Source organism: Centroberyx gerrardi, chromosome 1, assembly GCF_048128805.1.
Source record: "Centroberyx gerrardi isolate f3 chromosome 1, fCenGer3.hap1.cur.20231027, whole genome shotgun sequence".
In the NCBI taxonomy this organism is placed as follows: Eukaryota; Metazoa; Chordata; class Actinopteri; order Beryciformes; family Berycidae; genus Centroberyx; species Centroberyx gerrardi.
In genome coordinates, this window is record NC_135997.1 from 36,193,589 (window position 1) to 36,207,202 (window position 13,614).

The 13,614-nt window shown below is 40.8% G+C and overlaps 1 protein-coding gene across 1 annotated transcript; it reads left to right on the forward strand.

Moving 5' to 3' along the window:
- The first annotated feature begins 395 nt into the window (after window positions 1-395).
- On the forward strand, window positions 396-11,480 carry LOC139919992 (uncharacterized). Its single transcript, XM_078284244.1, has 15 exons — window positions 396-435; window positions 866-968; window positions 1,082-1,195; window positions 1,948-2,026; window positions 2,162-2,390; window positions 3,330-4,336; window positions 4,397-5,133; window positions 5,271-5,444; window positions 5,751-5,924; window positions 6,158-6,331; window positions 7,453-7,626; window positions 8,605-8,778; window positions 9,229-9,402; window positions 9,606-9,652; window positions 9,899-11,480. Exons 2-15 carry the CDS (start codon window positions 880-882, stop codon window positions 10,432-10,434), a joined length of 3,882 nt encoding a protein of 1,293 aa, XP_078140370.1. The 5' UTR covers window positions 396-435; window positions 866-879; the 3' UTR covers window positions 10,435-11,480.
- The last annotated feature ends 2,134 nt before the right edge of the window (window positions 11,481-13,614 follow it).

Consider the following 13,614-nt stretch of genomic DNA (forward strand, 5'->3'; position numbering starts at 1 on the left):
AAAACACATGAGAAAATAAAGATGCAATAATAAGCTTCAGATAAAAGAGTTTAGTTTCAGATCTTTTTGTAACAGATTCCAAGAAAATGGAGCAGCATAGCTGAAGGCATGTTTTCCAAATTCAGTTCTTATATTGGGAACATGATATGAAATATAGTTTTGTGGTCTCAGATTGTAATGTCCTCCTCTTGGTTGCTTATGTAAGATGGCAGCTGCCTCAGAATGACTTTGTCTACAAACAGATACCAGAGTAATTGTCTTCTAATACGAAGGCAAAGTTTCAGATCCTCTCTCTCTCTCTCTCCCTCTCTCTCCCTCTCCCTCTCCCTCTCTCTCTCTCTCTCTCTCTCTCTCTCTCTCTCTCTCTCTCTCTCGTTGAAGCTGTTACTTTCACTTTCACTTTTCGGCATGACGCAGATTATTTGACGACAAAAGGTATTGTAAGCAACATTTTATGTGACAGTTTACACTGTATTATACTTTAAAGACTCCGCATATCCTTTATCATACTATTACCGCATGCGATTAGCTTATTTAGCCTGTAAAAAGAGGAAAGTGCGTCTGTCTGAAAAGCCGCAGTTTAGGTTCAAAACACAATTCAACACTTCCAACGGTTTCCCAACATATCAGTGTTTGAGTGTTAATGAAGTCATCTAATAAGAGCAGAGGCAGTAATTTGACGTGTTGCTTTCTGAACGTGTTTAATCAGGACACAGCCTGCAGGTTTGAGGTTTGTACACTCAGTGTATATGTGACATGTTACTGACAGAGTGATCACAGCCCTTTAAGTAATATATCCTGTAAAGGAAACTTTATTCTAATGAATCAGTCCATCTAACAGCATGTTGGGTGTGTTTGTGTAAAGGTGTTCGCTCCACTATGAGTCTGTCTGAGGAGAGAGAGGAGGGGCTCCCTCCCTCTAAAACCACTCTGTCTGGGGAACATGACAGCCAGACCAAAGCTAAGAGGTAAGATGAGGATCTCTAACTGTCCATGACTGTTCTCCATCTCAGAGCTCAGCAGTGAAATCATTAACCCATCATTATTCAGAGTAAAAGCTCTTTTTTCTGTTGTGTTGAAGCCCAGTCCAGCAGGAGAGACCAGACTCCCCTGTACCCAGCTGTGTGTCCATGAAGAGTGACCGGTCCAAGGGTTTTGATATTAATTTTAAAGAACAACATTTATCTCACGAAAAGTAAGTTGTCATTAGCATTAAAACATGTAACATTATATACTTATTTTTAACAATTACTGTATTTATCCAGAAGGGTTTTACTTTACATACATGCTCTTTTGCAGCATTGCTCTGCTTCACATGCATACAGTTACAGATATTCATGCCAGAGCTGCTCAGTACAACCACAGTCTTCTGCTGTTGGTCACTGAGCAGCTCTACCAGAACAATCTGGGGGTTGAGTTCATTGCTCAAGGTCTAATTGGTGGTAGTTGCACAGGGTGGAGAAAGAGTTACATATTTACTCTGATTTTCAAAGTCAGTACTGGGATTCAAACTGGCAACCTGCTGGTCAAAACTCTGCTTCTCTAACATTTTTACTGCCACCACCCTGTTTTATCAACCCTGAGCAGGATCCAGCAGGAGAGAGCAGACTCCCCTGTACCCAGCTGTGTGTCCATGAAGAGTGACTGGTCTATGCATCTTCCTATTGAGTTCAAAGATGGACAGCACTCTACTGAGCAAAGGTAAGAATTGAAAACATATGAGTTATTATTTGATTCTACTGAACAGAGGAAAGAAGTCATGATACTCTGTTGATTTAGTTTCAGAGCTGCGTTTACAGTGGAGTTCACATTGTGTTTCTACTGTTATCCATCATGACAGAATACAGTCACCTTTAACCACGTGTGTGTGTGTGTGTGTGTGTGTGTGTGTGTGTGTGTATGTGTGTGTGTGACATTATCTGCCCTAATACATCATGTTTTATCCAGAGTCCACCAGGAGAGGTCAGAGGTTCCCAGTGGTCAGTCTGTCCAGGAGCATCAAACAGACCTGAACTCCATATTTATGGTGTGTAAATGTACAACAACACATTTTATCTCAGCTACAAATGAAATGCAAAACAACCACTCTGGTCATAATAGTCTTCATGCTTTCAGTGTACGCCAGATAGATCTGATGTTTAATTCAAATATTCTGTTCCAGCTGCTTGAGGAGAAGATTGTCACTTTTGTGAAGAACGAGCTGAAAAGGTTCCAGAGGGTCCTGAGTCCAGATTACCCAGAATGCTTAGAGAGGCAGAGGGAGGATGAGGAGGATGTGGACGGTGAGGATGAAGAGCAGAGGAGGAGCAGCAGAGAGGCTTTTCTGCAGATCACACTGCACTTCCTGAGGAGAATGAAGCAGGAGGAGCTGGCTGACTCTCTGCAGAGCAGTAAGAGGCTTTTAACAGGTTTAACATGATGGAGAGGGGAAATAGTGGGAAAATGGGAGATGTTTACATTCACTACTTTGCTGTAAATATAAACATTTCTCAAACAAGTTCCATTCAGTTCCAGATTGGAAGGTAAAAGAGCACAATCCCCATGAATCATCTGCTAAAATTGTGATTTGTTCATGTGGGTTAAAATGCTGAACACAGTATTGTTCATATAAAAAAACACCACCACAGTTGCCTTTCACATTCGGCTGCACACACAGTCAGGACCTGTTTGTCCACCAGTGATGAGGAGCAGAATAGATGCTATGGTGTTGAGATAAGAATGCATTCACCGAGAAATTCTGTCTTTTCTCAAACTGTGATGGTAGGGTGAATATTTATATTTTCTCTGAAACTTCAAGAACTGGACTCTAATGTCATCCATAAATGAACCATATATCCCAAACTGTGTTGAAGTATTCTGGTGGACAGTCCATCCTATACCCTAAAATCACACTGAGTCCCATTAAGGGAGCTGGTCTCAGCTTTGTTAGCCAGAAAAACAAATTTAAAAAAATGTGAAAAAGGAAAACATTGTTCAGAACCACTAAATACAATCTAAATATGACATCTGAGATGATAAGAAATGGTAAGCAAATTTAGGCTACTTTGGCAATAGAGCCCAATCAAAGCAAAGGGGGAGAATACTTAAACAATTACTTATGTTCTGCTTTTATTTGTAATTAATTTAGATAAATATGTTTATATTTTTTCTTCACTTTGAAATTATAGAGTACTTTGTGTTTATCAATGACAAAAAAACGAAATTAAGTCCATTTTGATCCCATGTTTTAACACAATAAAATGTGAAAATGTCCAAGGGGGGTGAATACTTTTTATAGACACTGTATATTTGCCGTAACATTCACTCATTGATGTTATTTGTTCATTCAGGAACTCTTGCTGCATTGTGCCAACGTGAATTCAAATCTAATCTGAAGGAGAAGTTTCAGTGTTTGTTTGAGGGGATTGCTAAAGCAGGAAACCCAACACTTCTGAATCAGATCTACACAGAGATCTACATCACAGAGGGAGGGAGTGGAGAGGTCAATGATGAACATGAGGTCAGACAGATTGAAACAGCATCCAGGAAACCAGCAAGACCAGAAACACCAATCAAATGTGAAGACATCTTTAAACCCTTACCTGGAAGAGACAAACCAACCAGAACATTGATGACAAAGGGAGTGGCTGGCATTGGGAAAACAGTCTTAACACAGAAGTTCACTCTGGACTGGGCTGAAGACAAAGCCAACCAGGATATACAGTTCACATTTCCATTCACTTTCCGAGAGCTGAATCTGCTGAAAGGGAAAAAGTACAGCTTGGTGGAACTTCTTCATCACTTCTTTATTGAGACCAAAGAAGCAGGAATCTGCAGGTTTGACAAGTTCCAGGTTGTGTTCATCTTTGACGGTCTGGATGAGTGTCGACTTCCTCTAGACTTCCAGAACAACGAGATCCTGACTGATGTTACAGAGTCAACCTCAGTGGACGTGCTGCTGACAAACCTCATCAAAGGGAAACTGCTTCCCTCCGCTCGCCTCTGGATAACCACACGACCTGCAGCAGCCAATCAGATCCCTCCTGAGTGTGTTGACATGGTGACAGAGGTGAGAGGCTTCACTGACCCACAGAAGGAGGAGTACTTCAGGAAGAGATTCAGAGATGAGGAGCAGGCCAGCAGAATCATCTCCCACATCAAGACTTCACGAAGCCTCCACATCATGTGCCACATCCCAGTCTTCTGCTGGATCACTGCTACAGTTCTGGATCATGTGTTGAGAACAGATGAAAGAGGAGACCTGCCCAAGACCCTGACTGAGATGTATATCCACTTCCTGGTGGTTCAGTCCAAAGTGGGGAACGTGAAGTATCATGGGAGAGCTGAGACAGATCCAGTCTGGAATACAGAGAGCAGAAAGATGATTCTCTCTCTGGGAAAACTGGCTTTTGAGCAGCTGGAGAAAGGCAACCTGATCTTCTATGAAGCCGACCTGACAGAGTGTGGCATTGACATCAGAGCAGCCTCAGTGTACTCAGGAGTGTTCACACAGATCTTTAAAGAGGAGCGTGGGCTGAACCAGGACAAGGTGTTCTGCTTTGTCCATCTGAGCATTCAGGAGTTTCTGGCTGCTGTTTATGTCTTTCTGTCATTCATCAACACTGGTGTCAATCTACTGTCAGAAATTCAATCAACATCCTGGTGGTCTACACTATTCAGAGACAAATCTAACATCAAACACCTCCACGAGAGTGCTGTGGACAAGGCCTTACAGAGTCCAAATGGACACCTGGACTTGTTCCTCCGCTTCCTCCTGGGCCTTTCACTGCAGACCAATCAGACTCTCCTACGAGGCCTGCTGACACAGACAGGAAGTGGCTCACAGACCAATCAGGAAACAGTCAAGTTCATCAAGGAGAAAATCAGGGAGAATCCCTCTCCAGAGAGAAGCATCAATCTGTTCCACTGTCTGAATGAGCTGAATGACCGTTCTCTAGTGGAGGAGATCCAACAGTACCTGAGATCAGGAAGTCTCTCCACAGACAGACTCTCCCCTGCTCAGTGGTCGGCTCTGGGCTTCATCTTACTGTCATCAGAAGAAGAGCTGGACGTGTTTGACCTGAAGAAATACTCTGCTTCAGAGGAGGCTCTTCTGAGGCTGCTGCCAGTGGTCAAAGCCTCCAATATAGCTCTGTAGGTGCATACATAACTGGATAGATTCAATATATTAAATGCTATATTCATACAGAATGAATGAATTAAAAATTAAAAAATATATATATATATATTTTCAAAGTTATTGTTTGTCCTCATCACTAATTCCTCTTCAGGCTGAGTGTGTGTAAGCTGTCAGAGAGAAGCTGTGAAGCTCTGGCCTCAGTTCTCAGCTCCCAGTCCTCTAGTCTGAGAGAGCTGGACCTGAGTAACAACGACCTGCAGGATTCAGGAGTGAAGCTGCTCTCTGCTGGACTGGAGAGTCCACACTGTAGACTGGAAACTCTCAGGTCAGTATTCCTCAACCTGTTCAACAGACGACCATTTAAATTCTGCTTTACATACAAGTTACTATCAGCACTCTGAACTCTGTATGATAAAATGTATTGTGTTGTATTCCTCTTCTTTTCTACTCTGTTCCTTTAATTGTTTTAAAGGGCTGGACAGGGTTAGAGCATCACATGTTTGATCTCTGAAACACCAAATGTTTTCTGTCCAAGTGTACTTGAGTAAGACACTGAACCCCTTCCTGCTCACTGACAGTGACTCTGGAAAACTAATGAAAAAAAAAAAAAAATGTCTATCTATTTTCTCAGGTTGAATCAAAACAAGCTCACAGAGAAATGCTGTAAGAAGTTGTCATCAGTTCTCAGCTCCCAGTCCTCTAGTCTGAGAGAGCTGGACCTGAGTAACAACGACCTGCAGGATTCAGGAGTGAAGCTGCTCTCTGCTGGACTGGAGAGTCCACACTGTAGACTGGAAACTCTCAGGTCAGTATTCCTGAACATGTAAAGGGTGATGCTGCAAGTTTAACACTGGGATTCAAGAGCCATTTTACTGTAGTAATGTTCAATTTATTTGGAAAAGAAATCTTGAAAATGTTTAATATCAGTATTCTCATCCAGCTTTTCATACATAGCCATAATAGCAGTGTCTAAAAAACACATATATCAATCATATTAATAAGAGAGTAACATTTTCATATCTGTACATCTCCATTGAGGCTGAGTGTGTGTCAGCTGTCAGAGAGAAGCTGTGGAGCTCTGGCCTCAGTTCTCAGCTCCCAGTCCTCTAGTCTGAGAGAGCTGGACCTGAGTAACAACGACCTGCAGGATTCAGGAGTGAAGCTGCTCTCTGCTGGACTGGAGAGTCCACACTGTAGACTGGAAACTCTCAGGTAAGAACAAGTTGTGGTGCTTTTGTGTAACAATAGGTTGTAACTATAATATTGTATGCTGTTTTTTGATGTGTTTATAATTTTTCTGCATTTGTCAGACAAATCTTTTTGTTTGGCATAAACTCTGCATGATAAAAATGTATTGTATTGTATTCTTAATTTCTACGTTTCTTTAATTATATTAAAGGGCTGGGCAGAGTTAGAGCATTGTATGTTTGACCTCTGAAACATCCAGTGTTCTCTGCCCAAGTGTACTTGAATAAGAGACAGAACCCCTTCCTGCTCACTGTCAGTGAGTCACTCTGGAAAGCTAATAATTAAGCAGTATCACACGAGAGGGAGTGCTGTTGTACTGCGGCCTCGTGCCTACGACCGAATCACAGCTGTGCTGATATACAGTACAACAGCACGACCTCGAGTGTGATATTGCTTTCATACAACAGTTGTATAAACAAAGCTATTCATCAAGTAATGGTAATTTGAGAAAACAGATGATTTTTGTCTGTTATTTGTCTCCGCCAACAAAAACAGTTCCCTCAGGATTCCACTACCAAGTGTTGCCAAGCAACAGGTAAACTGTTTCCCGACTGTAGCTAGCTAGCTACTTTGAGGTTAGCACAGACGATTTCAGTTTACTTTCTTCCCAATCTTCCGCCTCGGCCGACCGTTCGTAATTAATCTCACATGTATCCATATTTGCGTTGTCGCTACTAGGTGCGAATCAAGTTAGAGTTTTGTGTGGACGTGTACTGGGAATATCTGGTAAGCATTTGTTTGTTGCACAACACTGTATTGTCTGCTAGAAGTGCTAACCAACTGGTTAGCTAGTCAGCTACTCGGCTAACGTCTGATGACGTTGTCATGATCTGCTTTTTATTTATGCTCACAAGAAGCTCCAGGCAGAGCTTTCTCCACACAGAAAACGCTATGTGTGAACGCAGCCTAATCAAAGTTACAATAGAACACCTGTGAAGCGGAGTGATACATACAGTACAGCGTCCCAGTGCTGTTATACTGAATATCAGCACTCATGGAATGCCTCTTGTCCAATCAAATTGCTCGACCGGAACTAACTGTTGTATAATGCTTAAATATAAAGGAAAAAATATCTATTTTGTCAGGCTGAATCAAAACAAGCTCACAGAGAAATGCTGTAAGAAGTTGTCATCAGTTCTCAGCTCCCAGTCCTCTAGTCTGAGAGAGCTGGACCTGAGTAACAACGACCTGCAGGATTCAGGAGTGAAGCTGCTCTCTGCTGGACTGGAGAGTCCACACTGTAGACTGGAAACTCTCAGGTAAGATCAGGTTATGATGCTTTTGTCTAACAATAGGTTGTAACTATAATATTGCATGCTACTTTTTGATGGATTTGTATTTTCTTTTTTTTTTGTGGTCATTTTTTTTGCATTTGTCAAACAGAATCATTTTGTATGGTATAAACTTTGTATGATAAAAATGTTGTTGTATTCCTCTTCTCCTTTAATTCTATTTTCACGAGGCAGGACAACACTCAAATGAGTGACAGGACAACAGAGCAGAGTAGCAGGGATTTTAATGGAAGTTTTGAAAAGGGGAGGAGTTGGGTGAGGAGGGTCGGAAGACTCTGGATATTTGGCTCGGAGTCTGACGAGGACACAGGGAGATTTACAACCATCCTGAGAATAGAGATAGAAGAGGTCGGGAGGGGAGGAGGAGGAGGAGGAGGGGTGCAAAGCAATTGCTGTCGAACAAGGCATGTTGGTTAGGAGAGCTTTTACACTGTGGGTAGATGATCAAGGTAATTGAGAACAGGTGAGCTGGCGAGAGAGAGAGAGAGAGAGAGAGAAAAATGTTTCTCTCTCTCTATGAAACTTTCCCTTAATTTATGTCTTTAATCGTTTTTCCCTTCGCCAGTAATATTGATCATAGTTTCTGACACAGAATCAGAGAGAGAGAATATTAGCAGCCTGTTCCAAATCAATAAGTAGTAGATGTTCTCTCTAGTAGAATAATCAAAGCAAATATCACTAAATTCTGCTTTCACTGACTTTTATCAGCTTAAATGACAGGCAGTGTGTCATGTTGTACACGCCTGAACTTCAGCTAATGAACTAGCTCCATAAAGGGCTGGACAGGGTTAGAGCATCACATGTTTGATCTCTGAAACACCAAATGTTCCCTGCACAAGTGTACTTGAATAAGACACTGAACCCCTTCCTGCTCACTGTCAGTGAGTCCCTCTGGAAAGCTAATCATCTATAATATATCTAAAAAATGTCTATCTATTTTGTCAGGTTGAATCAAAACAAGCTCACAGAGAAATGCTGTAAGAAGTTGTCATCAGTTCTCAGCTCCCAGTCCTCTAGTCTGAGAGAGCTGGACCTGAGTAACAACGACCTGCAGGATTCAGGAGTGAAGCTGCTCTCTGCTGGACTGGAGAGTCCACACTGTAGACTGGAAACTCTCAGGTCAGTATTCCTCAACCTGTTCAACAGACGACCATTTAAATCCTGCTTTACATACATGCGAATAAACTCCTAACCTGTAGAGGATTTTCTGTTTATGCAATTTTAAAACCATTTGTAATACCAACATTTAGCACTTCCTAGCCTCTATGAATTATTTTCCATGAGGACATTTCATTCTTTCCTCTCCTTGCTGCCTCAGTTGTTGAAACCAAAAATACCAGAAAGGACTTCTGATATTCTGTCACAAAGTGAGTGGAGAACTCTCAAACTGGAGCAAATGAAACCACAAAGCTGATCATCTAGTCAACTGTTTGTATTTGAGGCAGTTACAGTTTTGCTAGCATTTGACTTAATTATCACAACTAATTTCACAATAGTATACTAATAAAATCTAACATGTTGCTTCTTTTCTGTGTGTGTGTGTGTGTGTGTGTGTGTGTGTGTGTGCAGGCTGGCAGGCTGTCTGCTCACAGAGGAAGGCTGTGCTTCTCTGGCCTCAGTTCTGAGCTCCAACCCCTCCCATCTGAGAGAGCTGGACCTGAGCTACAATCATCCAGGAGACTCAGGAGTGAAGCTGCTCTCTGCTGGACTGGAGGATCCACACTGGAGACTGGACTCTCTCAGGTCTGGAGAGGCAACGTCTGCTAGAAGGCTGAGAGCTGGCACACATTTTCTCTGTCATGCTGAGAAGCTGAGGAATATTGTTTAATGTTTAATGATGGATATGAGTGATGCTGTATGGAAAATTATTCATCAGAAAGGTTATTTAATGCCCATGTTTCCATTATCAAAGAGAATATGCTGGTCTGACTTTGTTTCCCCCACAGTGTGGACCATGGTGGAGTCCAGAGGTTGAAACCAGGTGTGAGGAAGTGTAAGTGTGTATTTAGTTTGATTCATGAAAACAAAGCAGCAAACATTCAACTACTTACATGGAAAGTCCCTCTACACAGCAGCATGTGACATCTATTCATTCAAGTCCTACTGAGAATGAAGATGATGGCTGATATAATGTGTCATCATGAAACTGTTAAGAAATTAAAGGTCAAACTATTAATAAATCAACAAATAATAAACAGATCAAAATAGTTTCTGTATTGTGTCTTGTTCTCTCCATCAGATGCCTGTGAACTCACTCTGGACCCAAACACAGCACACAGAAACCTCTTCCTGTCTGAAGACAACAGAAAGGTGACAGAGGTGAGAGAGAAGCAGCCATATCCTGATCACCCAGAGAGATTTTACTACTGGTCTCAGCTGCTGTGTAGAAATGGTCTGACTGGTCGCTGTTACTGGGAGGTCGAGTGGGAAGGATTGGTTTCTATAGGAGTGACTTACAGAGGAATCAGTAGGAGAGGAGGAGGTGCTGACTGCAGGCTTGGAGAGAATGAAAAGTCCTGGAGTCTGTTCTGCTCTGATGATCGTTACTTTGCCTGTCACAATAACACAGTAGTATACACAGGAATCTCCTCCTCCTCCTCTAACAGAGTAGCAGTGTATCTGGACTGGTCTGCTGGCTCTCTGTCCTTCTACAGAGTTTCCTCTGACTCACTGATCCACATCCACACTTTCCACTCCACATTCACTGAACCACTCTACCCTGTGTTTGGGTTTAGGTTTGGGTCGACTGGTTCCTCAGTGTCTCTTGTCAGATAGAGGAGGGAGAGAGAAACACTCACACTGCTGACCAAACACAGCTGCTGACATGATAGTTCACTCTGTACAGGAACACACACACACACACACACACACAGCTATGCCTTAAAAATGAGAATATTAATGTTTGCATTCATATCACACATGTACAAGAAAACAGATATTCCAAATTTTATTTGGAAAATGAAATGAATGAGATATTTAACCAGACAGAATCAAGTTATTGTTGTTCACCTGAGAGTCTGTTGTTGATGATTGACAGGTTAAAATATCTTTCCTATGAACCTTTGTTTTATTTGGTATTTTATTAATGTCACACCAAGCTAAACATCTATCATGTTTCCAACAATTTAAGTTAAAATTAGCATTGATTGTATAAACAAGCACAGTTTCAAACATTTTATTTTATACTTTTTATTGTCAACATTTTTTTTACTTAATATGTGAGTATAATTTTGCTAAAATCAACCAATATCTTTTTCCATAGTTGTATAAATGAGGAGATGAGTGTGTGCATAAAAGTAGCGACAGTTGACATTAAACAAATCTTATCCATACGGGTTATTTCACTATTATTTAATACTAATAACTGTATATAATAATAACGGTATATGAGGAAATGTGAGATGAGTGTGTGCGTAAAAGCACGATGATTGAAATCTGTCATGTTTTAAATATCTTAGACTTTGTTGCTGTTTTGTGCTTTTGGTGAAGTGTGTGTCCATGTTATATCATCAAGTGCGTCTCCATTTTCTCCCTGAATATATTGTCATATTTCATGAATAAATACAGACACTGATTTGGTTGTTGTTTCTACTCCAAACACACAGTTTTGCAGCATGATGTATTTCCTTTGTACATCAGGTTGTTAGATTGCTGTGGATGCAGATCAGCTGTCAGGCTGCGGTCTGTTGGCTGAAGGCTTCAGAAGTCCAGATCTGAAACTGAGCTGACAGCAGCTGAGAATGATCCGACCTCTGCATGGTCACCTTCTGAAAAATGATTTTATATATATTCCTTTAGGTTTCAATTAGACATAATCATGATGGACTAACTTTTAATTACATTCCTTCAGTAGCTTTTGGAGTATGAAAAAAAATCACTGAAATAGTGATACTAGTCTTTTTATACTGAGCGGACCTGGCATACAAGCATTTCATAGCTCTGTTTCCCTGTGTATGCTGTGTATAAGACAAATAATCAGACTTGAACCCTAAGTAAAATAAATAATGACTTTTATGAATGGCAGGTCATGCAGCTCTATGTGAGAGCGCTGTTGATTTTGTTGCTGGAATAAGTTTTTGTTCCATGGTTCCAAACTTTACCTTCAAGTTTAATGAAGTATTCAATGACTTCAGTGTTAATAATATACATGTAGCACTTGCAATACAATGGAAAATGTGACAAACACTTGCAGTGTGCCGAGCTTTCCGCAGCACTGATTGAACCTTGATGCACCGAGCGTTACCTTCATTTCATCCACAAAATGCTTTCCACGTGTTTCACTAAATAGATTTCATGCCACGAAATAAACTTTGATAATGTTAATACAGTTGCATAAATCTACACAATTTAATATGACATCATTTTGTATATTAAATGAAAATAATGTCTTCATTTTTATCCAGGAAATCAAAAGACAAAAAATTCAATTTTGTGCATGAAATGAAGCGTGTTTTTGGATTTTGTGGACGAATTAAAGTATGATAAAAGTCTGGATTACAGCATTAAGAGATTTAAAATAGCAGCAGTAGATCTTAGTGAGGCATGAGGAATAAAAATAATGAAAAGTATCAGGACTTTATGAGAATATATACCAAAAAGTTTGAGAAAGTGTGCAGTATGAAAAAGGTGAAAAATGATAAAACTGGTTAACATGACTTGACTGCAGCATCAGAGAAAAGTCCTAAATCTCTCAGCCAGCTCTGATTGGTCGATCATGTGTCGCTCATCCTGGAAGTAAGATTTTCTGGTTTGATTCTGTACATGTTATATAAATCTGTAATTTGAATATATTTATTAAGGACAATAGACAGCTGTTTATGTTTAATGCCCCATTTGCTCTATTCTTATTTATATTCTATTTTTCTTGCTGTATCCTGTTACCATCTGCTGCTTCAAAGACCCACAAGGAGTAAAAGTAAAAGTTCATTTTTAATATATTTTTATGCCACAAGTATATTAAAAAATATTTTCCTAGATTTGTTGAAGAATGTGTAACAAGATATATTAGATTTAACTAGATTTGTCTGTGTGTTTATCAACCACTGTGCAGTTATCAGCAGTAACAAACACACCAACACCATGTGATAAACATTTTATTTTTAAAAAAGAACAACAACTAGTCGGTTATCTAAAATGAAAGCAGCAGTTTGTGTACAGAGTGTTTTCACGCTGGTCGTCCTCACAGAGGACCCAGAACCTCCTGTTTCACCACAGCTGCTTCGATCGCACGCTCTTCAGCCTGGAAGGAAAGGACAGACAGTGAGACACGATGCAGCAGACCTGACAAGTCTCTTCTGCCCGGCTTCATGTCTTTCCTCCGCACTTCTCTACCATCCATGGTCATTCTGGGGTCACAGGAATATTTCACTGTTGTCATGTGGAAAGCTCGCAACTCCAATTTCTGTAATTTTCATGTTTTATCTTCAGCTGAAGGATTACATGTTCCTCTAAAATCCTGCGAGCCTTGGGTTTCTGAAACCTTTTCAAAACAAACTGGACAGACTCAGAATTGCACGTTCATCTGCTAAAGACAAAGCTGCTTCTTAGTTCATGAAAAGTTGACATTTTGGACATTTTTTCACCCGACAGAAAAGATTTGTTCCATCTATTGTCAGGATGCTGTGACCTCTGACCCTTGACCTCTTTACTGTTGGTTGCTTGTAAAGTTGGTGATCCAGAAATTGAAGCTGATTCTACTATTGACCTTTTGAATTCACTCAGATAATGTATGCTGAATGTATTCCTCCATATTGAACTGTGATGCTCTTTAACAGCTGACACTACATTATTTCTCAGTGATTTCCATGCTGTTGCTCTGTGTGTTCTGACTGCTGGACGGTTATAATAACCCAGGACCTCCGTGACCTCTGAACTTTTCAGCAGCTCCTCTGTCGACGCCTGTCCGGCCTCGCCGTCTTCGTCTCCCTCGCCGTCCTCCGAGCTGCTGTCCGACGC